At 45.1% G+C, this 24,627-nt stretch overlaps 1 protein-coding gene across 3 annotated transcripts in view; it reads right to left on the bottom strand.

Moving 5' to 3' along the window:
• The window catches only part of SYCP2 (synaptonemal complex protein 2), a 142,497-nt gene that overhangs the window by 45,553 nt on the left and 72,317 nt on the right, over positions 1-24,627 (bottom strand). For 2 of the 3 annotated variants that reach the window (XM_075901108.1, XM_014575077.3), the window contains 7 exons: positions 24,588-24,624; positions 12,904-12,977; positions 12,742-12,799; positions 10,470-10,525; positions 9,785-9,833; positions 9,286-9,460; positions 6,862-6,929 (listed from right to left, as the gene is read on the bottom strand). In XM_075901108.1, coding sequence (XP_075757223.1) covers positions 6,862-6,929; positions 9,286-9,460; positions 9,785-9,833; positions 10,470-10,525; positions 12,742-12,799; positions 12,904-12,977; positions 24,588-24,624 — 517 coding nt within the window. The remainder of the gene's footprint in view (positions 1-6,861; positions 6,930-9,285; positions 9,461-9,784; positions 9,834-10,469; positions 10,526-12,741; positions 12,800-12,903; positions 12,978-24,587; positions 24,625-24,627) is intronic. The other variant, XM_075901109.1, reaches the window with a different exon arrangement.

The following is a 24,627-nucleotide window of genomic DNA, read 5'->3' as shown; positions in this document are numbered from 1 at the left end:
AAGCTGAATAATAATTACTTATCAAAAAGGTTCTCTCATCCCCATTCTCCTAGGTAGAGAAGGATCAAAATGTATTTATTGAACTGGACAACCTAGACATTCCATGGACTTGTAAATAGAACAGATGAAAATGTAAGTTGTAATAAATGAAGGTTAAAGATCTTCTGCTAGGTGTTATGAAAAAGAAAAAAGAAGAGCCCAGAAAAGCAACAGAAGACTTCAGGGTGAGGGCGAAGTGAACATTTCTCCATCCAACTTCTTATTTATGGCATGAGGAAAAACCAGTTACTTACCTTTCATAACTGTTGTTCTTCGAGATGTGTCACTCATGTCCATTCCATGTTGGTGTGTACACCGTGTGTATGCATAGTCAGAAGTTTTTCTCTTAACAGTACCTATTGGGCCAGCAGGGGAGCCCCCTGAAGTGGCACCATTATATCAGCTAATATATACCCCTGCTGGGATTTGGAATAGACATGAGGAACAAATCTTGAAGAACAATAGCTACGAAAGTTAAGTAACTGTTTTTGTCCTTCTTCTACTGTTTGCTCATGTCCATTCCATGTAGGTGACTCCAAATCAGAAACCCAAGAGGTGAGGTTCGAGTTCTAACCTATCACGGAGGGGAGAACAGACCTAACAAGAACTGTGTCCTCCCTCGCCTGGTGAGCCAGCACATAGTGGTTGGCAAAGGTCTGGATCAAAGACCATGTGGCAGCCTGTGACCGAGCCAGGGTGGACTTTCGGGTTGCCTTCTCCCCAGCCCGGCGGACTGTCCCACATGTCCCACCACCTCACCCGTAGTTTTGTTCTTGGCTGGCTTCCCCTGCCTGGCTGTCTATATTTTTCGCGGTGCAATGTCCTTGCTTTTCAGGGGTGAGACTAGAGAGGGGGGCCCGGGCCCGCCCTCATTCACAGGCCCCAGCCCAGGGCCCTAAGGACTCGGACCTTCCAGGGTCCGGTCCGGCTGATGGGGGCTTCCCGACGAAACTCATCAGCCCACAAACCTGGTATGGTCCTGTCCTGGGCTATTTCCTCTCTCTCTGTCTTCCCCACTGGTCCTGCCGTCCCCGCAAGGGGCCTACCTGAGCTCCAGCGGGCCGGCTGCTTGGCTTCCCTGTTGGGGCTCGGGCCCTCATTGCCTCACAGGGGACCTGATGGAGACACACTCACACCTACGTGCGCTGGGTTTGGATCTCCGTTGCTCCACGGGGGGTTCTGCTAACCCATGCCCGCCTTCATCCCTTCCCGGCGTGGCGCGGCATTTTAAATCTCCCGCTGCTTCCGGCGCAGGATGGGACATCATCCTGATGTCCTGGGGGCAGCTCCGCCCACCCTGTCGCATCTGGGCAGCATCTCGGCTGCCATGCCTGGGGCTGCCAGACGCTCAGTGGCCCGCAAACACCCGGCACAATGCCAGTGCCCTGCTCCTCATGCCCCGAACAAGGCGCTTACGGCAGGGGCTTCAGTGTGGGGCTGCAGCACCCTGTCACACAGCCCTACTGATATCCAGGATGGGGACCTGAGCCACAAAGGCCTGTGCTCTAGTGGAGTGGTAATCGTGGCCAGACCATAACACTCCTTGATGCAGGAAGTTATGTGTGAGGAAATCCTCTGAGCGGACACCGGCTGGCCCTTTAGCCTTTCCACGATTGCCACAAACAACTATGCGGACATACGAATGGGCTTTGTCCTGTCTAAATAAAAGGCTAAGGCCCTCCTAACATCCAGTGTGTATAAAGCCTGTTCTTTGCCCAAGGCATGGGGCTTGGGTAAAAGACTGCGGAAAAAATGTCTTGAGAGACTTGAAACTAAGACACCACCCTCTTAAACAATTCCTGAAACTGTTGAAGGTCATCCATCTGTAAAGGCATCACTAGTATCACTGCGTCAACCAGAGACTAAAAGAAATTATGATGTGGGAAGGCTTCTTTGGCTTGTCTGTCTGAAGTGTCATCTTGGTCATGAATACCAGAAATGCATTTATAAGGGTAGGATGCTTGTAGCTCATGGAAGTGCCCATTTTGTTGGGATGGAAGGAGCTGTATATTGTTCCTTATAATTTGCCCATGGAGGACACTGCATGGAGTAAGATGAGGGTAGGTATATATCCACAGTAGAGCATACCATGGTTGCACTTGTGAACTATAGTGGGCTTTCACTCAGTATGCTTGCCATCAGGGTTGCCAATGTTTTGGGGAGGAATGTTGAGACAAGAATCTGCATCTATGCTCTTCTGTGACCCCCCTCACTATGGATGTAATAGAGAGCAGGAGATAGTGGAGAGTAGTTTGAGGCTTCCTTTGGTGACTGTGTGTTTCCCTCAGGCAGCAGACATAAGACAAATGGCTGTTGGAGAACGACATCAGTTCGCAAGAAATGTTGTATTTCTTGAATCCCGGGGATCCTGCCATTGTTGAGGAAAGATTATTTTCAGTGAATTGGTGGAGTGCCCCAAACAAAAAGGGGGAAACAATCACAACTAAACTATTTTCTATGTGGGTGGAGGAAGTCAATCGGAACTACACTTGATGCAAAGGATTTTTTTCTTTTTTGATAGAAGAAACAGGTACTGGTTAAACACTATTTAAGGGATTTTCAACTACCTATCTCTAAATTTTTCTTTTAGATGCATGAGAACAGCACTCCATCTGCAGCTGAGGATGGTAAAGAAGGAATTGAGGAGGGTTGGGCCATGTGCAGTATGCTAAGGTGTGAATGCCACAAGACAGCTATGGTGCACAGCCTAACCAGCCACTGAGGGAAAAAATCTGTGATCTGTGGTGCCAGGATGACCTGACACCTACAGTACAGCACCAAGGTTCCCTCCAAGCTGCACAATAGTGTGCATAGTGTGGACATGCAGATACTTAATAAGCCCTACCCAGGGGCTCAGGGAAGCCGCACATGGAGCTGCTTAGCCAGGGAAGGGGCATTTCTCCCTCAGCTATGGCAGCAGTTCCTTGCTGAAGATGGAGCAGCATGTGTCTCCCAGACAGTAGGAAGGGGACACAAGGATGAGGGAAGGAATAAGTAGCTGGGAGGATGATGGGGAAGGGAGGGAGTGGAAGGGGAAGTTAAGGGTATCCTAGCTCCCAGCTGGGCTGCAGAAGCCAGAAGAGTGGAGAGGAAAGGAAAGGAGAGGGACTGTTGGGATTACAGCAGCTGTGTGGTAAGATGGAAGTAGGGGTTTGGTTGGGCTGCAGCAGGAGTCAGACCCTTGGTCTCAGCACAGCAGCTTCTAGTACAGGGGAGAGACAATTTCAGATGTGTTATGCTGGGGCATGGGGCTACATGGGGAGCTTAGTCCAAGTACATCTTACCTTTTCCTGTTGAGGTTGGAGTGAAGAGGAGTTGGTATTAAATTACCAACTGATTGGTGACAAGATTTGAAATATGCCAGGAAAAATATGATGCGGGGAGGGGAGTGTTAAAGAATAATGTAGCAACCTTCTATTTTCCACTATTAGACTTGAAGAGAAAACACAAAACAGTGAATCCTCTGCAGTTCTAGACCAAAATATTTTCCACCTAGTTTTAGGAGGGAAAGATAAAGAGCTTGATTTTAGTCATGATGAGTTTGTTAACAGGTGACCACCTGCCCAAAGATGTTAGAAAGCCTCATTTAAAATGTAGTTTGTTTGGAGGGAGACCCATCCAGAGCAGAGAAGTAAGCAGGGTTGAGAGAGTCTGCATTAGCAGATCTTAATGCAGGATCTGCTGCATTTGTTTTGGTGTTTTTTTTTGTTGTAAAGTATTTAGGCTGAAAATATATATTTAGTTGTGATCAGGGTATTTTGTAGATAAGGATTCAGGCTTTAGTGAATGATTGTTGGAACAAAAAACTATTTGCATGATTACATTTCCAACAAAGCTTACATCGGTGTTAATGGCTTAAGGTAAGAAAGAAAAAGATTCTTTGAACATTTTTTTGGAGTGCTATAGATATCTAGTGCATGTTTTTATGCTTTTACTTAATGTCTATGTCTTTGATTTATTTATATAGCTGTTTTCAGTATGCCCCATTTTGGTGTGTTTACTACTTTGAGTCATTAGAAAAGATGATAATACATGTACTCCAAGGGTACTGTTAATTTTCTTTTTTATTTGATTTTTAAAGAAACATTTTAAGCATTGCTCCTTGTTAATTATCCCTTGTTTTAATATTGTTTTTTCTTTCGTATCTATAAACTGTTTAAAATATATAAGTATATAGTTTTTTTCTTTGTACTAGTGGTACACATCCACACACAACCTCATTATTGGAGTTGCACATAAAAAATTTCAACCTGCCCAAAAGAAAATTCAACCCACTCAAGGATGGAAAATGTTAGAGGGAACACTGTAGAGCACCCACAAGGATACCACTTAAAGAAGAACTTACCATATAATGTTGCACTATTAAATGCATACACAGTCTTTACTACATAATTTTCTATTGGTCACACTTTTTACTAAATGTATGCTTATAAATGCTTAATAATTAATAGAGATTTTAATAACCAGTTTAATCAATTGTTATAAATCTAGCAGGTCAATAGATTGTTTTGGACTGTGGCTTATAAATATCTCCTATGTTTTCCACTAATTTGGTTATAACCATATATACTCCTGTCTGTAACATATTTATAACTTCTTGTAATTATTTATTAATTATTTATAATAAACTTTATAAATGTCACATAAAATGTATGATTTCTTAATTTTATAGCTTTTATTTGTAGTTAGGTTTATCATTCTAAATAATCTCAGTTTTTGGCTACAGTGGGAAGATTTGGCGGCAAAAGTGCTGTTGACAGGTAAAAGTTGGCAAAAGTGAAAAATGGTCTGTGATGGATAAGAAGAGTGCTGGCCAGAACTCAATGACTAAAGAGTTAAATTCAGGTAGTTAAAGGTGTTGTTGGCAGGGAGCCAGAAGAACCAATGGGATATAGTGCTGAAATTTAAATTGTAAATATATACCTGCTGTGTTTTTCTTGGTGAGTTTTTTAAGCCTAAAATTGGGGGAAAGGGAATGATTTCAACCCAGGCAGGACTACCACGCCTCCAGGAATTCAGAGCATGGAAGTGGACTGAACCATAAAGGGATTATGAGTAAATAAGTGGAAAATATATATTTAGTCATGATCAGGATATTTTTCTTTGCTTTGGTCATTTGGTTAAACTACTCAGTGGAAATCCATGCCTTCCCTCCCCCACTTACCATATTTAAGCTATAGCCCAGATATACCATTTTTTTCTGTTTTAATTTGTTCTTTTCTCAGGCGCTATGTAACAGCTAGCATCCAAGAATGCTTTATCAAGTATCTCTTTTTTCTTTTGTTAATAAAATCACCTCCTTTAAGATGATGATTTGATTCTTGTGTCCTGGAAGGTAAAAGGAGGTCTGTGTGGGCCTGCCTAGCCTGAGAGGTCAGCTATCAGGGACGCAGTTTGTTTTCGGGAGAGGGGGGGTTCAGAGTGTCAGAGTAGGGAATAGCCTTTCTGACTCCCATTGTTGACATTTCATAGCCACATTGCTGGCTCCCCTGTCGACAGAGAGTAAAAAAAATGCGGATAAGCACCCCACAGAGCAATGTTGTGAGGAGGTAGAATTGATCCCTGTGCTTCTTGGATTTCTCTTTAAGTTCTCCCACACCATTCTCAGATACTAGAGCAGCATCATGAGTAGTTCTGCGAAGTCTTTGTGCTAAAGTATGTCAAAGCAGCACAGCAGTCATTCCAGCCTTATCCCTGCAGCAGCAGTCTGTCTGTTGCTATGTTTCTAGCAGGACAGAATGGGAGAATTCCAATTATTTGCTCTTTTTGTTCCCCAAAGGTAACAGCTCACTCAGCGGTCAGACACTTCCTGGAGCTTTGAAAGAGGAGAGGTGCATGCCTGCAGGCAGCAGAGATCACAAAACAAATCAGCAGAGATCAAAAACACTGAGAACAGTCATCAGAGCAGGCGCTGTGGGATGCTAGCGGAAGTCAGTTCTCTCAACAAAACAGCAGAATCCACACTGGCTCTTTGTCAACAACAAAGGGAAGGGAAAAGAAATAAGTCTTTTGCAGGGCTGGAAGTTTGTCGCCAAAACTAGGTGTTTTTCCGACAAAAGTTGCATTGTAGTGTATATGTTCTCGGCGGTTTTTTGGCGACAAAACATGCCAGTGTAGACAAGGCCTCACAAATAATTCAGAGATATTATAATTCAGTGAATAATTCTGTGTTGAAAAGCTACCTTAACAAACCAACCACCAAAAAAGTAAATAATTTAAATACAATAGCTTATCTTGTCATTAACCAGTAACTAGTTATTACCAAAAAAAGATATATAACACCTTAGAAAACAAAATACAAGCATCAAAATGCCATAATCATTCCAACTCTCAGTATTATCAAGCATTAGGAATTGTAACCAGTGTTCCCTCTAAGTCACGCAAGAGCACAGCCCTGGAGCTGCTTAATGAGCGCCACCAAGCCAGGGACTCAAAATCGTGCACAGTGGGGGGGGGGGGGGGGGGGGGGGGGGGGGGGGGGGGGGAGAGAAAGCACTTCTCCTTCAGCAACAGCAGCAGCTCTCTACTGAGAAGAGAGCAGTGAGTTTCCCACCGCTGGTAGGGACACAAATCCTGAGCTCTTGGCTGGGCAGGGCTCATTAAGCAGCTGCAAGGAGTGCTGCCTCACAGTTTAGAGGGAACTCTGATTATAACTGGCTCTATTGTATTACTGAAGCAGTCAGAACAACTTTTAATTACTATGATATGAAAGGATTTTGTTGAAAGTTAACAATGCAGTAATATAATATTTTTAAAAATTCCTATGGCCAGTTAAAATAGATTTAAAGTATCTATTAAAATTAAATGAAAAATTTACTTTACCTTTTTATGTATTATTTTTCTCCCTTCAGATTTCTCCATCAGACATGCAGAATCAGAGAAGACATCTGCTGTTAAAATCAGTAGCATTTAGAAAACTAGTTTTATATCCAAAAAAATGCTAACCTTCTACAATTTTTAGTTGACAGAATAGGATATCATTTATATATCCACATATCTTTATCAATGCATTAAACTGCTTTTGGATTATTATTTGGACAGTAGTACAGTTTTTCAAAAAATTGTTTTGTCCAAAATAAATACTTTTTATTTTCAAAATTCACAAATACTTCACAAATACTGAGGACAAGCACATTTCAAAGCCTATAATTGATGGAATATAGCAGAACAAAACATATTATATAATGTGTCCGACAGAAATGGCAATTTCCTGCTATATCTTCAGGAGATTTTATTTAATTAAGTTTAAATATCTTTTAGGTCTACTATTTTAATGTATTATTGTGGGCTAGGACTATGTGTGAGCTCTCAACCAAGGAAAAGAGACAGATGTGACACCTAGGGGTTCAAAATATTATCTTAAAGAAGGTGCCAGACAAGAATGGAGTTCTGGGACAAAACATGCTAAGTGGTTTTCCTGTGGAATATCTACGGGGAGGTAATGATATTCACCTCCAGTTATACAAAAAACACAGCCATTTGAAGCTACACCCTGAGAAGTAAGCCATTATCTGCTTATCCCCTGTTACATGAGACCAAGATCAAAAGCCCAAGCTATACAAAGGAAAGACTGAACTATTCATGATTGTTCTAGTTCTGAATCTGAGACAAATTATGTACTTTTAACCACAGGAAAACCCAGTAATGGGTTCTAAAGATTGGCATCCAGAAGAGCCTAATGTTGGAACTGGGTAACCCCTGATAAGCTTTTCAGCACACGTGCGTTTCTTGTATTGTTTTTATATGTTTTCTCTGTAATGCTTTCACCTGAAGGAATATGCTCACTTATAAAGAGGTGTGCGGTAACTTATAAATGTGGGCAAAATACTGGGTAGACCATATGGAGAAAAAGCAAAGTACAGATGCTGACTTTTTAGGTAGTTTGTATTGCTGGGAATATCACAATGCAGGCAGGGAACTGTGCAGTCTTTAAAAATCCCCTTGATCAGGAAGGAGAAACTGTCAGTTTCTGCCCAAGAGAGTTTCAGAGGGGTAGCCATGTTAGTCTGTAACTGAAAAAAATATTAAAAACAACAAATAGTGTGGCAGCACCTTAAAGAATAACAAAATTTATAGAAGTGGGTTGTGCCCATGTGTGATGTAGTGGGGGTACCTGGCTGGTTTCTATGCTGCTGGCTCTGGGGTAACCCCCACTGGCTGCCGTGGGTACCACGACCCAGCAAAACAGGATGAGTCACTATGCAAACGAGTATGGCCAGCCACCCCCCATGGAGAGGAACAAAGGAAGGTGGAATGCTGCCCTGGCTGGGGGGCAGGGCTGGAAGAGGGTGAGTGAGTTGGTGGCTGTTGGGGAGCATGGTGGAGACAGCCTAGGGAGAGGAGCTGGAGTTTAGGGGCCCAGTCTCCCCCCAACTCAAGGGGGCCTGAGGCATCCTAGCCCAGCTCTGTGACCAGACTACATCTGTGCTGTGCTGTATCCTGGAGAGGCAATAAACTTCCTCTACTCCACCGGCTGGTGCAGTCTGTTTGTGCCATTTCGGGGTGCAGGAGATGGGGGACCCCAACGCGCCATCACACCATGAAAGCCCATGATGCCCTCTACAAATTTTGTTAGTCTCTAAGGCTATATCTAGACTACAGGCTTCTTGCACAATAAGTTTTTTTCCGAAAAAACTTCTTGCAAAAGAGATCATCCACACTGCAAACGTGCATTGAAAAAGTGATGCACTTTTTCACAAGATAGCATCCATCTCACATATAAGCAGTAATTGCTATGGACAGAATGGCCACCAGGGCACCTGTGGTTTTTCCTCTTCCCTCTTCTTCTGAAAAAACTCCCTCTTCCCCATCCACACACCCCTTTTTTCGATAGAGCTCTTTTGCAAAAAGGCGTTCTTCCTCATACAATGAGGATTACTAATACTGCAAAAACCCCTCGGTTCTTTCGATTTATTTACAAAAGAACGCAATTGCAGTGTTGACATTCCTCAAGTTTTGTCAGAAAAACGGCTGTTTTTCCGACAAAACTCTGTAGTGTAGACATACCCTAAGGTGTTACAAGACTATTTGTTATTTTTTAAGTTTTTTCCCAAGAGAGTTGACACCTGAGGAACTGAGAGGTAGTCAAGAGTGGTTGCCCTCAAGGGACAAGTGCATTTAACATGAACTGTGACTCACTGCAACACAAAAACCTTATGCATGGCAAATATAATTAAATAATTAAAAAACGATTTAAGTGAAACACCATTCCTAAATGTATAATCTGTTCAACAATTAGTTTCTTACTTGCTTCTACACTTTTGGATTTCTTCAGATTTTTAGTTCTGCTATACTCTATTAGTTGGGGTTTAGGTTTTCTGCTAGACTCTCGTAGCCAGCTGATATCTGTCTTGCTGTCATCACCTCTGAATTCTGTGTCAGTGTCACTAAAGAGATGCTTCTTATTTTTATTAGTTCTATTCTATAAAACAAAGAAACAAAATGCTTACAAGTCATTTATTCTATTTAGAATTATAATACATTTTTTCCCTAAATGTATGTGGTACTGCTCGAAGAAGCAATTTGAGCTACAAACCCAAGTGTAAAACTATCTTTACAGGGCTTTTCACTATTACATTCAATAACTTCAGGCTGCTTTATTTCAAGCATAGGACCATTGGAGTGGAAAGATGGCTTAGAATTTTTATAATACTTTGCATTGTTTTAAGGGGAAAAAAAGGAGTATTTTCCATGTTGAAAATTTGATCTTTCAAGTATCAGTTTCCCTCAGTTTTAAGAAACTTACTTTTTTATCTACTTTTTTCTGTATGGTACTTTCGCTTTCATCGGGATTCCTTAAACAAAGAGATATTCACATTAATAAATACATCCAAAACGGAAGACATCTGCTGGGGTTATTGGTATGTATGTGTGTGGGAGGGGAATTATGAGGCACATGTATTCGAGCTCTTTTTAGCAAGTTTTTAGACCATAGTTCACTGTAATATCTAATGGGGCAGCCTCTGAGTTTGAGCCAAACAAGGACACACAACTAGAATTTTCTTGCAGCGATCTCTACTAATATGAGGATGACACACTGCAACTATTAGGTTGCCTTTCCAGAGTGCTTCATGAGGAGTGTTTTCTTCATTAGTAAACACCATATACTAAACTAGTAATCTGATGAAAAACGAAAGGATTACAGAGCATTTTGCCAAAGGAAAACAGTAAAAAAATGCAGCCGAGGAAGCCATTGGAGCTGTCTTTACCTGTTGCAGAAAGGAAAATAAATGATGAAGTTAAGACAGCCCACTTTACAGCGAAAGTGAGACAAGAGTGTTTTTTCCTGTCTATATCTATTAGAAGAATTTAAATTTGCTTTCTTCATTGGCAAAGAAGGATGTTGGAGAATGCAAACAGAACTATTCATTATGAGCATCCTTAATGACAATTTTTTTTCTGATTATTTTAATATAGTGTAACATGCTTACATTTTTTCTGTTGGATTTGTACAAGCTTTCAGATTGGCAACATACAATTCTTGAACCTAAATGTAAGTACAAATGAATTAGAAATAACTGCAAATGTATCTTTATTTATATCTATCTATAAGCATAAAACTCCCAGGAAAATTCTGCATCATTGCACATGCACAAAATTCATGTCTCCATAGATTTTTTTTTTTGATTTCTCACAGAAAAATAGTTTCAGACAGGAAACCTAAGGGAAACTGCAAGAGCAGTCATGCAAGACACTGTCCCTCTCATTATTGTAGCATACTTGGCATGGAGAAGGGCTTCAGGGTGTTATTGAGGAGCTAGGTGTGAGGCAGGCTGCATATCTTCAGGTAGAGCACAGTAGCAGCTTGCCTGCTTAATGAATTGCTCCCACTGTCTTTGAGAATTCCCTCAAGAGTATAAAACAGATAAAAGTTTTAAGGCTTTTTAATATTGCCAGAGTGGTATAAAGGAAATTTTTGGTTTATAAATGGTTATGATGCATTAGTGATTAGAACTAGCCTAGTTTTTTGGACTGAAATAATTTCTTATTAAAATTTGTTCCATGAACTGTTTGCTGCTGACCTTTCTGAAGATGCTCTGTAGCTAATATAAATTGCAAGTATGGTTCCCCAGCCCCCAATTGCTTGTCAGTTGGCTGTGATGCAGCACTGAGCATATGGCTGCATACATTTGTTGATTAACAACTAGAAATAAAGGGTCAAACCTAGCTATATTACTGTTAGGCAAAGAGGTTTGGGGATTTCCTCTAATGCTCTCCACTCCCATTCTCCATCCATTGTATTGCAGTTTAATTAAATTACTGAAATCATTGAAACCAGAGTGATATCTCATTAGATCACATTATTTTGACAAGTAAAGTGTAGCATTTTGCAGAAATTTAAAATATTGTGCCCGGAATTTTTATATTTTGCTACAACATTTTTATTTTTTGGCACAAAATACCCCTGGAGTTTTATTTATAAATAGATAGATAGCTAGATAGATATGCGCACGCACGCACGCACACACAGTATTTACAATGGTTAATTTAGACATTAAAGAATATTTCACATAATCACTTTGAATAGTTTAGTGCAACCTTCCTAGATTTCACATAAATTATTACTCTTTTCACAGGCATAATTTAATCTTTTTCTTAAAAATTGGTCCATATTCTCCATTTTGCATTTGGAAATGTTTCAGATGTGTGGCTTGTATACTACTACTTCATAGTTTTTTCTCAAGATAGGGCTGGTAGCAGAGTAGAAAAGGCAGAGAATGGATTTGTCAGATTTCATGGAACTAAGGGAACCAATGCCTACTCTTCTCCCTTCCAAAAGGCTTAGAGTATGTCCAAACCCACAAAATATATACTGAGGATGAGGTGTTGCTCCCCCTTATAACTCTTGATGTCAAGAAAGCTAATCACATATTGGGTTGCATTAGTAGGTACACTGCCAGCAGTTCAAGGGAAGTGATTATTCCTCTCTATTTGGTGCTAGTGAGGCCACATCTGGAGTTTTGTATCAAGGTTTGGACCTCCCACTACAGAAGGGATGCGAACAAACTGGAGAGTGCGTAGTGGAGGGCAACAAAAATGATTAGGGGGCTGGCGTGCATGACTTATTAGAAAAGGCTGAGGGATTGGGGCTTTTTTAGTTTGCATAACAGAAGGATGAGGGAGGATTTAATAGAAGACTTCAAAGAGGGTGGTACTAGTCTGTTCTCAGTGATGGCAGATGACAACAAGAAGCAATGGTCTCAAGTTGCATTGGGGAGATCTAGGTTGCATATTAGGAAAAACTATTCACTATGAGAGTGGTGAAGCTCTGGAACTGATTACCTTAGGAGGTGGTGGAATCTCCATCCTTACATGTTTTCAACAAAGCCTTAGTTGGGATGATTTTTTGGGGATTGGTACTACTTTGAGCAGGGGTTGGACTAGATGACTTTCTGAAGCAACTTCCAACTCTAATCTTGCATGATTGTATGATTCTATGTTTAAGCATTAACCCAGAATGTGGGAGCAAAACTTTTAAGTCAAGTCTTCCACTTTCCCATTTCAGTGCCCTAACCACTGTGTTATTGGGTATTCTAGGGAGAGTCTCTCAGGGTTTGTTTACATTGCCCTACAGTTTGGACTACAAAGATCAGAAAAGCAGTGTGAACCACAGTTCTGTGCTCTAACTCCTGCATATGGATCCTGCAGACATGAATTAAAAGGTTCCTAAGTTTGCATAAACAAAAACTACCGGAATCTTACACCAAGCTTTATTGTAGGTTCATCAAATCCACTTAAGTTAAAATTGTAGACATCATCCCTGTCAAAGCAGATGGAGATAAAACTTCAGTTAGTGAATCATGAAATATTCTTAATATAGTTGAATAATTAAAACATTTTCAGATAAATTGACTAGATACTTACACTATATGTCCTGTAGTTATATTAAGCATAGCTGTAGTTTTTACATGTTTAAAGCTTGTATTCTGAACTTTTCCCTATACAAGAAGAATTAAACAAGTCATATTCAAAACATGTTCATCTATAGTCATCAATACATCAGGAAGCTCTTCAAGACAAGCAAAGGTGACAAATTAATTGCTTTTAACTCTACATCTCAATAATAATAATTTACAATATTCAAATATGATATTAGAGATCAGGGGTTGCTGGAAATGTAAAACACAAGTTTTTATCATCTGTGGCCCTGAAAAATCTTGTGGTACTTATTCCAAAAAAATGGAGGTTACTCACCTTGTGCAGTAACTGGTGTTCTTCGAGATGGATGTCCCTGTGGGTGCTCCACTGTAGGGCTATGTTTACATTCGTGGCTTCTTGTGCGAGAAATATGCAAATGAGGCTAAGTGTGGACTATCGCCAGCCTCATTTGCATACCTTATGAGCCACCATTTTTGCAGAACAGGCTCATCTGCCAGAAGGAGCTGTCTACACTGCCCCTTTTTGCGCAAGAAAAACCCTCTTGCGCAATGCCGTTATGCCGATTATTTTCAGGAATAACGGCATTGCGCAAGAGGGTTTTTCTTGCGCAAGAAGGGACAGTGTAGACAGCTCCTTCTTGAGCAGGAGCCTCTTCTGCAAAAATGACGGCTCATGAGGTATGCAAATGAGGCTCGGCGATATTCCACGCTTAGCCTCATTTGCATATTTATCGTGCAAGAAGCTGTGAGTATAGACATAGCCTCCATGTCTCGGTGCTCCTGTGCTTGAAATCAGAACTTTTTAGCAGCAGTACCCTACCCCCCGTGTGCTGCAATTAATGTGCTGACGCACGTGTGCCATCAACTGTCCCTCAGTTCCTTCTTTATCATGGAGTGATGTTCCAGCTCCAAAACAGAGGGGAGGAGGGATGGTTGTGGAGTGCCAACAGGGACACCCATCTCAAAGAACAGCAGTTACTGCACAAGGTGAGTAACCTCCCTTTTCTTCTTTAAGGAATGTCCCTGTAGGTGCTCCACTGTGGGTGATTATGGAGCAGTACCCTAAGCATCTGGAAAGAGGGGCTTCGGACCTGATTGGTGAATGGTGGCAAGGACCGCCTCCCCAAACGTGGTATGCTGTGAAATGTAAGTGTCTATAGCATAACATTTTGTAAATGTGTGTTTAGAGGCCCATGTTGCTGCTCTACAAAAGTCCTTGAGGGGCACGCTGTGTAGAAAGGCCGTAGAGGTGGTCATTGCTCTACTGGAGTGTGCCCACAACTGGGCTGGTAATGTCACTTATTGTAATTTTTAATACGATTTGTTATCCATTTTGAAAGTCTCTGTTTTGAGATTGCGTGGCCTTTGGAAAGATCTGCTATGGAAATGAATAGTCTGGGAGAACGCCTGAACTACTTTGTTCTATCTAGGTAAAAGGCAAACACCTGCCGAATGTCCAAGGAGTGGAGCCATATTGCACTGGTGTCCAGATGACACTTTTGGTGAAAAAAGCGAAGTTACTCACCTTGGTGCAGTAACTGTCGTTCTTCGAGATGGTGTCCCTGCGGGTGCTCCACTATGGGGGTATTGGGCTTGCCCCAGCGCCGCAGATGGAGGCTTGTCAAAAGTAGTATCCAGCCGGACCATACATGTGCCGTGGGGCTCGCGGCATTTGCGCTCTTTTCTTGGCACACGGTCCAGCCTCCCACCAGTTCCTCAAGATCGCCTCAGAGTCTGTAAGACACAGGAAAAAGCGGACTCCGAAGCGGGGAGGAGGGCGGGTAGTAGAGCACCCGCGGGGACACCATCTTGAAGAACGACGGTTACTGCACCAAGGTGAGTAACTTTGCTTTCTTCTTTGATGTCCCCACGGGTGCTCCACTATGGGTGACTGCGTAGCAGTGGTCGCCAGAACAGAAGGAGTCCCTATTTATCCGCTGTGGAGAGCACCGCAGTCGCCACCGCCCCATCCACGTGAGTGCTCAGAGACAAGGAGTAATGCTTAGTGAAGGTCTCATGTGATGACCAGGTGGCCGTCCTACAAATGTCCTTGAGGGAGACCCCTTTAAGGAAGGCCATCGAAGCCGCCATGGCCCTGGTGGAGTGGGCAAATGGTTGGGCGGGAAGGGGTAACTGTTTAACGGCATAACATTGCATTATGCATGAGGTTATTAGGTTTGAAATCCTTAGGAAAATAACGGTTGTCCTTTTGATCTATGTGCCAAGGAGACAAAGAGGTGGTCCGTACATCTGAAGGGTCTGGTGTGATCTATATAGAAGACTAAGGCCCTTCGGGCATCTAGGGAATGCGGGGCCACTTCCTGTGGCGAAGCATAGGGTTTTGGATAAAATACTGGCAGAATTATTGGTTCGTTGACGTGGAAATGGGATACAATCATTGGAATGAATTTCGGGTGCAGCCTCAGCACTACCCCATCCTTTCGGAAAATTGTAAATGGTGGCGTGGCCATCATGGCCTACCCTCCGTGCCGATGTTAAGGTGAGTAAGAAAATTGTTTTCATAGTCAGGAGGTGAATCTACGCCACCTAAAAACCACTTGTGGTTTGTCATCTACTGTGTATGAGGACGTGCTGAACTGGTGCCAAACAGAGGGATTCGGATGGGTTCAACCAGTTAAGAACCATGCTGTGAGATTCAAAGTGTATATCTGGGGGTGTTCTAGGAGTCCTCGGTCCTGGGTGAGAAGGTTCAGGAGGGCCGGGAAGTGAATCAGTGGGTGTTCAGAGAGACTATGGAGAAAGGGGAACCAGTGCTGGCGCGGCCAATCCAGTACTATGAGGATGAGCCTCGCCCTGTCTGCCCTCACCTTCTGAAGAACCCTTGAGATCAGTGGTATGGGAGGGAAGGCATAGAGGAGGGGTCCATGCCAACTGATGAGAAAGGTGTCTCCCAGGGATGCATGGCCGAGGCCTGCCCTGATGCAGTACTTGTGGCATTTCACATTGCAGGAGGTTGCGAAGAGATCTACTCGGGGAGTCCCCCAGCGTCAGAAGAGGTCGAGTAGGACTCCCTCATGCATTTCCCACTTGTGTTTCACATAAAAGTGCCTGCTTAGGAAGTCTGCGGTCATTTTTGTGGTCCCAGATAAGTAAGATGCCGTAGGTGTTATTCCGTGGCGAATGCACCAATTCCAGAAAAGGATAGCTTCCGTGCATAAGGAACGGGAGCGAGTGCCACCCTGGTGATTCACATAATACATGGCTGTGAAGTTGTCCATGAGTATCCTCACTGTGGTGTTCTGGATGTGGTTGAGGAAGCATTTGCAGGCATTGAAGATGGCGCATAGTTCTAAGAGGTTTATATGTAGTTGTGCTTCTCGTGGGGACCAAGGCCCGACTAAGGGGTGGGCTAGCCGGGCAGCTGCCCAGAGCTCCAACCTATGGGAGGAGCCTGGCTCCCGGTGGGCTGCAGCGGCTGCCCAGGGCAGGGGCCGTGTCAACCCCTGCAGCACTGGCCATCAGCGCCCTTCCCCCCACGGCAGCAGGTCCTGCACGGCCAGGCACAGCCCGCCCCAGGTGGCCCCGGGCTGCGCGCCATCGGCAGTGGCTAGGCTGACAGGGCAGCGCATGCGCCCCGGGGATGGGCCCACGCATGCGCCGTGCACCCGGGAGGTGGGGCCAGGCGCCCCAGGGGTGGCGCTGCACGCCAAGGAATCGGGGTCCCAAAATCGCTCGGGCCGGCCCTGGTGGGGATCATTGGCCCTGCACTTGGAGAGACCCCATGTGTGCTCCCCATCCTAGCAGAGAAGTGTCTGTCGTAATTTGGTGGAAGGGCTGTTGTTGACGGAAAAGTACCCCTGATAAGAGATTCTTGCGGCTGTTCCACCACAGGAGTGATTGCGTAATGGAAGGTGGAAGCGCTACTGACCTGTGGAGGTCGTATCTGATGTGGTTGTAGACCAGTGTCAGCCAGTATTGAAGGGCGCGAAAGTGTAGTCTGGCGTATTTGACCACATATGTTGTGGCAGCCATATATCCCATCAGTCTCAGGCGTGTTATGAGTGAGACAGTGGGACTGACGGTAATGGTGTGGATAAGGTCCTGGATAGCCTGAAATCTTTGCAGAGGTAGAAAGGCTCTGCCTGCCAATGAGTCCAGGCGGGCCCCTATGAACTCGACATTCTGGGTAGCGTGCAAAATGGACTTTTGGTCGTTGAGGAGGAGTCCGAGTGATAGGAAGGCTCGCCTGGTGAGTTGAACCATATGAGAGACCTCGAGTGCAGAAGGACCCTTGAGTAGGCAATCGTCCAGGTACAGGAAGGTGACTACTTCTTGTCGTTGGAGGAAGGCCACAACTACCACTAGCACTTTTGAAAATACCCTGGGGGCTGAGGAAAGCCCGAAGGGAAGGACTTTGTATTGGAAATTATCCTTTCCGACGACAAACTGTAAGAACCTTCTGTGGGCTGGATGGATAGGGACATGAAAGTAGGTGTCCTGGAGGTCGAGGGTGGCAAACCAGTCTTGTTGATCCAATGTAGGAATTGTGGCAGCTAAGGTGATCATTTTGAATAGTTGTTTCCGCAGGAATTTGTTCAGACAGCAGAGGTCCAGGATGGGATGTCAACCTCCGGACCTTTTCTGGGTGAGAAAATAGTGTGAATAGAAGCCCCTGTTCTTGTACTCATTTGGGATTGACTCTATGGCACCCAGAGAAAGAAAGCGGCCAACTTCTGCTTCTAGGAGGACCTCGTGAGAGGGGTCCCTGAAAAGGGACGGAGTGGGAGGGATGGTGGGTGGAATGGAGGTGAAGGGAATGGGGTAGCCCGTTCAAACAATTTCCAGTACCCATCTGTCTGTGGTGATTTTGGCCCATTGGTGGAAGAAGGGCCTCAACCGGTGGTGAAAGAATTGGGTAAGATGATCCGCGGTGCTGCCTGTGACTATTCGCTCGTCCCTGACCAAGGCATCAAACTTGCTGCTTGTTGTTGGGAGCCATGTTTGTCCTGCCGTTTACAATGTGGAGAATCAAACTTGCTGCTTGTTACTGGGAGCCATGTTTGTCCTGATGTTTACATTGTGGAGTTGCTGGGGCCTCTGGCGTGAACGTTGGTTATCGAAACCCCTCTGCTGCTGGTGTTGCTGCTGCCATTGGTGTCTAATGTAGGAGTAGTTGTATCTACGTGTATACATCCCCAGTGTTCAGAGAATTGTTCTGGAGTCTTTAGAAGAGTGTAGGATTGTGTCCGTATTTTCCGCGAAAAGCTTGTCTTTGTTGAGAGTTAAGTCCTCGACCCTGCTCTGAAGCTCTTTTGGGACTCCCGCTGCTTGAAGGTAAGAGGCTCTCCACATAACGATGGCAGTAGAGTGTGCGGCAGTGTCAGCAACGTCCATGGCCATTTGAAGGGATGTTCTCGCTGATGTATAGCCCTCTTGGATGACTGATTTCAGAATAGATTTCTTTGAATCTAGTAAGAGGTCCATGAGAGGAGTCAGGCGTGAAAAAGAGTCGAAGATGTGATTGGATAGGTGCACCAAGTAATTGGCAATTGTAAGGAGCAGCGTTGCTGATGTGTAGACCTTCCTGCCCAGAAGGTCCAGCCTCTTCATCTTTTTGTCGGAGCCCTGTTGTTTAAAGTGTGGGGCTTTAGCCCTCTCTTGGGCTGCATCAACAATTTGGAATTTGGTTGGGGATGGGCAAAGTGGAATTCCATGCCCTTTAGGGGCACAAAATATTTTCTGTCGGCCCGTTTGTTCATCGGTAGAGTGGAGGCCGGAACATGCCATATTTCATCGGCAATTTCCAAGATGCCCTCATCGAGGGGAATGGCCAGGCGCGACCTGTGCTGCGGCTGGAGGTTTCTGAAGAGTTTGTGTTGCTTGTCCTTGAGTTCCTGCAATGGTATTTCCTGGGTGATCGCTACTCGTTTGAACAACTCCTGAAACTGACAGAGGTCATCTGCTGGAGAACTCTCGTCTGGAATGAATGCTTCGTCTGGCGGGGAGGAATCCATTGGGGAGACCCCAGTTGGCTGGTCCGCAAAGGGAGTGTGCTCTGGTTCCGATTGAGGCTGAAATGGAGAAGCTGAATGTTCTGGAGGGCTGAGGGGAGCTGGAGTTGGGGAGAGCCTAGATGAAACATAGTCTTAGGCAGACCATGAGCGGTAGGAGTACTTGCTGCGAGAGTCTCGGGCGTAGCGGTCATCGTGATGATATAGACTAGGGGTGTCCAAACTTTTTTCAAAGAGGGCAGGATTTGATGAAGTGAACATGCGTGAGGGCCGACCATTTTGCTGACATTCTTTGAACCATTAAAATTAAATGCAAATTAACTATTTTATGCAAAGTTTATTGCAAACGGCATACTTTTCATTTTGTCACATGGATGACAAATCTAAACAGGTGTTAAATCACTCTGCCTTTCATATCTGAAGGCCAGATGAAAAAAAATCCAGGAAGCTGAAATATATGTCAGGAACATTGTAAAGTACATTACATATTATTGGTAATAAAGGTTGTCTGTCAACTTTTAAGTTAAAAAAATATGAACAGGAACATAACACCAAGTATACATGTTGTGTCCAAATATATTTATAACTGATTTAGACCAACTGACATTAACTGAGATTTTACAATGTATTCATCTCAATACATATGGATTCGTTGGGGGCCATAAAAGATAGATATTGCCAAATTATCTGTGGGGCTGTTTTAAACCGGAACACAGGCCGCAATTGGCCCGCGGGCCGGACTTTGGACATGCCTGATATAGACTGTCCAGAGGTGAGCGTCTGTCCGGACAGTAAGAATGCGAGCGGTATCGATGATGTTGTGGAGAGCAGGGCGAATGGGAGCGGTTGTATGATGCCCTGGAAGAGGCAGGAGCGGGAGAGAGTTGCCTGTAATTATGTCTTTGGTGAGAGGGTCCAGCAGCCAGGAATGAGGATGGCAGTCTGGAGGAAGGATGCGGAGACCTGAGGCGGCCAGAACAGTAGTGTGGGGAGCGCGATGCCGGAGGAGATGGTGACAGTGCCGGAGAGAAGAGAAGGGAGCGAGAGCAGCTCCGGTGCAGTGAGATAAGAGGAGCGGGGCTCGCTGCTCCCAGTCTAGAGGTGCGAGCTGAAGCACTAGCCGGTGCTGGCAGCTCAGGCACCGCAGCAGTCGGTGCCGTGGTGGTGGGGGTCGGTTGTGTCGGCACCGTGTGCTCCGGCACCACACAGTGATTTAAAGGTGGTGAGGGTGCCAGCGCTGCGATATCTGGCTCCGGGGAAGCCCTTACTGTTGGCTCAGAGCTCAGTGCCAGTGGCAGCACTACAGGCGGAGCCAGTGCTACCTGGGATGCTGTGGTCTGTGCAGGCTCCTGTGGCCGTTTTGGCTTGTGTGCCACTGAGATTGTGGGATGTGGCTTTGTGATGCCAGACGTTCCCAGTCTGTCCCCCTGGCTCTCCCTGCCGTGTCAGGCAGTCGGCAGAGATCTGGTAGGGGAAAGCCTGGGTTTCTTATGCATGCCAGTAGTGGTGGATGAAGCCCATTGTTTGGAGGGCTGTTCCTCAGTCGCAGTACGTTGTGGCTGCAGGGCTTTATCGAAGAGGAGCATTTGGAGGCGCTTCTCTATCTTTCCTAGCACTGGAGGTAAGTTTAGTGCAATGAGCACATTTCTGGGAAACATGAGATTCACCCAGACATCTGATGCACTCAGAGTACCCATCAGAGGCTGGCATTGCCTCCCAGCAAGAGCCGCATTTCTTAAAGACGGTAGCCGCTGACATGGTAAGTTTATTCCGTGTGTAAGTGAGGTCTAAATCAGTTCTTTATATCAACAGAAAAAAAAGTCTATTTCTCTGGTTTTCCTCTTTTCTTCTTTGTTTTGTTTTTAAAAGCTGCAACTATGTACAAGGAGCAGAATCGGGGAAAACAGCTGAGGGGAACGTAGGAGGGTAACAACTGTGTTAAGTCTCTCTCTTTTTTTTTTGTTAAGAAAACTAACGGGGCGGAGTGTGGAAAGAACAGAAGGTTCGAATATATACAGAGGGTAACTAGAGCAAGTCTAGTCCCACAACTGAGGTGAAGAGCACAGTTCCAAGTGTCTGCAGCCTGAGGCGGTCTAGAGGAACTGGCAGGAGGCCGGACTGCGTGCCAAGAAAAGGGCGTGAAAGCCTACTCTATTCTAACAACTATGAACAAGAGATTTTTTTAAAAAAATTTTAAACTAACAATTAATTGGGGAAGGGAATCCATGAACAGAAATAGGAGCTAAACTATCGAACAGTAATTACTAGCAGAAGTACACTATCTAGGATCTAATAGAGAGCACTACTGTATTCTGACTAAAATGGGAGTGGTTGAGAAGATCTGAGACACGGTGGAAGTGTGTGTGCATCAGCACATGCGCAGCAGTGCAGGCAGTGCCGCATCTGTGCGCCAGCACCTGGAGAGAATACTGCTGCTAAAAAGTTGAAGTTTCAAGTGCAGGAGTGTCAAGACACCTACAGTGGATCGCCCACAAGAACACTCCTCGAAGAAGAATTACACTGTTGCTTCCTGTGTCATGGCCAAATTTCATTTGAGTAATGTGTTTTCCTACCTATTCTCACATACATTTAATAATACTTTGATCTAGATAATGTATCTTTTAGGGCTGCAAAGCAATTAAAAAACTTAATCACGACTAATCACCTGTGCCTCTCCTTTGCAACGCCACCACAGCGTTTCAATGGGGCAGCGCTGTATGGAGCCCAGGATCAGCTGCAGTCTCCAGCTGACCCCTGGCTCCATGTAGTGCTGCCCCTTTGAAGCGCAGGGGTGGTGTTTCTAAGGGGCAGCACAAGGCATTCCATGCTGCATTTCAGCAGAACCCGGGGTCAGCTGAAGACTCCCCAGCTGACCCCGGGCTCCATGGCAGCTGCCCTTTTAAAATGCAGCCTCCGCGGATTTCAAAGGGGCAGTGGAGCCCACGGTCAGCTGAGCACTCCCCAACTGACCCCAGGTTTTACTGCCGCACAGAGCCCAGGATCAGCTGAGCAGTCCCCAGCTGCCCCTTTGAAACACCAGAGATTGCATTTTAAAGGGGCAGCCACTCCACAGCTGATCCCGCGCTCCCCGCGACATTTCTCCAGAACCCAGGATCAGCTGGGGAGTCCCCAGTTAACTCCGTTTCCACATGGCACTTTCCCAGGGTCAGCTGGGGACTCCAGCTGTGAAATGCTTGCCCCTTTGAAACACTGCCTCCGAGCGTTTCAAAGGGGCAGTGGAGCCCGAGGCCAGCTGTAGACTCCATGTTGTGCTTCACTTGGCACTTCAAAGGGGCAGTGTAGCATTAACATCTGTGATTAACATGTTAAAAAATTAACACATTAATCCTGCCCTGCATTAATTGTAGGCATTAACGCATGTAAATTGGCAGCCCTAGTATATTTTAAACTGCTGAATAGTGTTGCTATGCATAGCATGGAAGAATGAACCTCAATCAATAATTAAATGATCCCATTTTATATATACACACAGGGCTTGACAAATAATGGAAAACACTACTCACCAGACAAAAAAGGGACTAGCCACCCTCCCCCACCAAAAAGTGCTTTTTTAATGGCATAAATTCCTACTAAGAATAAGAACAGTAATTACTAATAAGTTATTAACAAATATCATCCAAGTTATTAATAAATAACTTATAAACCTCTACCTTTTCCCTCTGCTGCCATGTCTTCTCCCCTTGTTCCATCAGCTCCCCTGGTGCCTGCTGCCCCCCAACCCCTCACCTCCTCTGCTGTCCTGACTCCTGCCCTTCTCACTGCCCTCAGCCTTCCTGAGACCTGCCCCCCTCCACCAGCCCTTCTCTCCCCCATGCCCACTCCTCCAGTAGCCCCACTCTGATCATGTGAGCTACCTCTCTTCATCCCCTCTCCTAACACCTCCTTCTACACAACTGCCCTGCCTCTCTCCTCTGGTGCTGGTCCCTCACCTGCAGGTGTCTGCCCTTTTTTTCCCATAAAGGCAAAGGCGCTTCAAGTGAATTCCCCCTTTCACTCCCTGCTGGGTCACAACAGCCTTTTCCCTGCCCTGTCCAGCTCCGCCCTATGGACAAGCACCCCTCACTCCTAACCCACAGGGGGAGCAGGATGCAGGGACAGCACAGAGCCAGAGGGCTGCAGGGAACAGTGGGAGGGTACGAGGGTGGCGCGGGGAATAGGATGCACAGAACCAGAGGGACGAAGGGATCGGGGGGAGCAGGGTGTGGTGGAGGCACGGGGAATGGGATTCAGGGAATGGGAGGGGCAGAGGGATCGGAGTCTAGAGGAAGTTCGGGGAACAGGCAGCACAGAGCTGGGGGGGGCAGGAATTGGGGGGGAGCAGGGTGCAAGGGCAGCACAAAGCCAGAGAGTCGCAGGGAAGAGGGAGAGCAGGGGATCCGGGGTGCAGGGTGCGGGACACAGGGGCAGTGTGGGGAACAGGCGGCGCAGAGACAAAAGGGTGCGGGGTGGGCACAGCAAGCCGTGCGGTCGACAGGGAGCAGTCTCTCACCAGTGAGGGGGCTGTGGCTGTGGCAGGACTGGAGCTGGCGGGATGGGGCGGTGCCTGACTGCGCCGCAGCCAGCTCCCAGGGACACGCGGACAGAGCCACGCTACCGTGGCCCCTTAAAATCGGCAGAGCCACATCACGCCAGCGTCCTGGCATCTGCTGGCGTCCCACCCTCTGGCTCACGCCCCATCTCCTCATGCCAGAGCTGCACACAGGCAGCCTAGTGGCAAGAATCGCCGCACTTCCATGTCCCCGGCCGGCAGATCGGATGGGGCCACACCATCCATAGTGTGGGCTTTGGCCTGCCCCTGCACTTGCCAGCTGGTAAAATCTACTCGCCACGGGCGAGTGTGTTTGTTGAGCCCTGTATATATATATATGCATATGCATATGCATGCCATGCTTTGACTTGTCTACATGACCATTTAGTTCACCGTGCGAAAGGTGTGATTCTACTCCACACTAGCCTGCTGCATACTAATTGATCATTAAGACCCTACTGATGCACTCTAATCATTCTTTAGTTGTTTTGAAAAGGGAGTGATCAAAACTAAGGCAGACCAAGGTACACTAAGAAACTTTTAGTCATAACTCCAGAGACAGTTTGCAACAGACTATCACAGGGTAGATTCACACCTCAGTTTGCTATATTCTGAATGTTCATGAACATAGAAATTAGTTTGTAAAATTTGTCATGAGTTTTGAGAATTCTAACTAATGAGTGTTACATAAAATCAGTCATTATCTTAGAGGTGGTAACAGTAATTATATTAAGCATTACTGAATAGCTATAAAATCACACCCACACATAGCACTGCTGTGAAGAAATAAGGTGGGCACATGCTGCAATATACCAATTTTGGATGTGCCAGTCACTCTTGTATATCCAGACGGAATTGCAAATTAAACAGTACATGATAATTCTAAAAAATGGCTAGGAAAAAACCTTGCGATTTGGTTATCAGTCATTTTTAAATAAGAGCGATTTCATAAACAGGAATGCTTGTGATCTACTGCAGAGCATCTACCAAGTGCCATGTTTTTATATAATTGTACTTAATATTGTTTTCTAAAGTACATTGGGATATTTCAAGTATGAAAAGTGCTGTAATGAACAAAATGTATTGTAAATTCTAGTAGATTATATCACTCTTAAGGTGAAATTTCCATGCAAGAAATAGTAAGCATACCTTAGAGACCTTGGAGCCAGACTTATTTAAACATGACCTA

This window comes from Pelodiscus sinensis, chromosome 18 (genome assembly GCF_049634645.1).
Source record: "Pelodiscus sinensis isolate JC-2024 chromosome 18, ASM4963464v1, whole genome shotgun sequence".
NCBI lineage: Eukaryota > Metazoa > Chordata > Testudines > Trionychidae > Pelodiscus > Pelodiscus sinensis.
The sequence above is the reverse complement of the archived record's forward strand: the minus strand, read 5'-3'. Positions and strand labels throughout refer to the sequence as shown.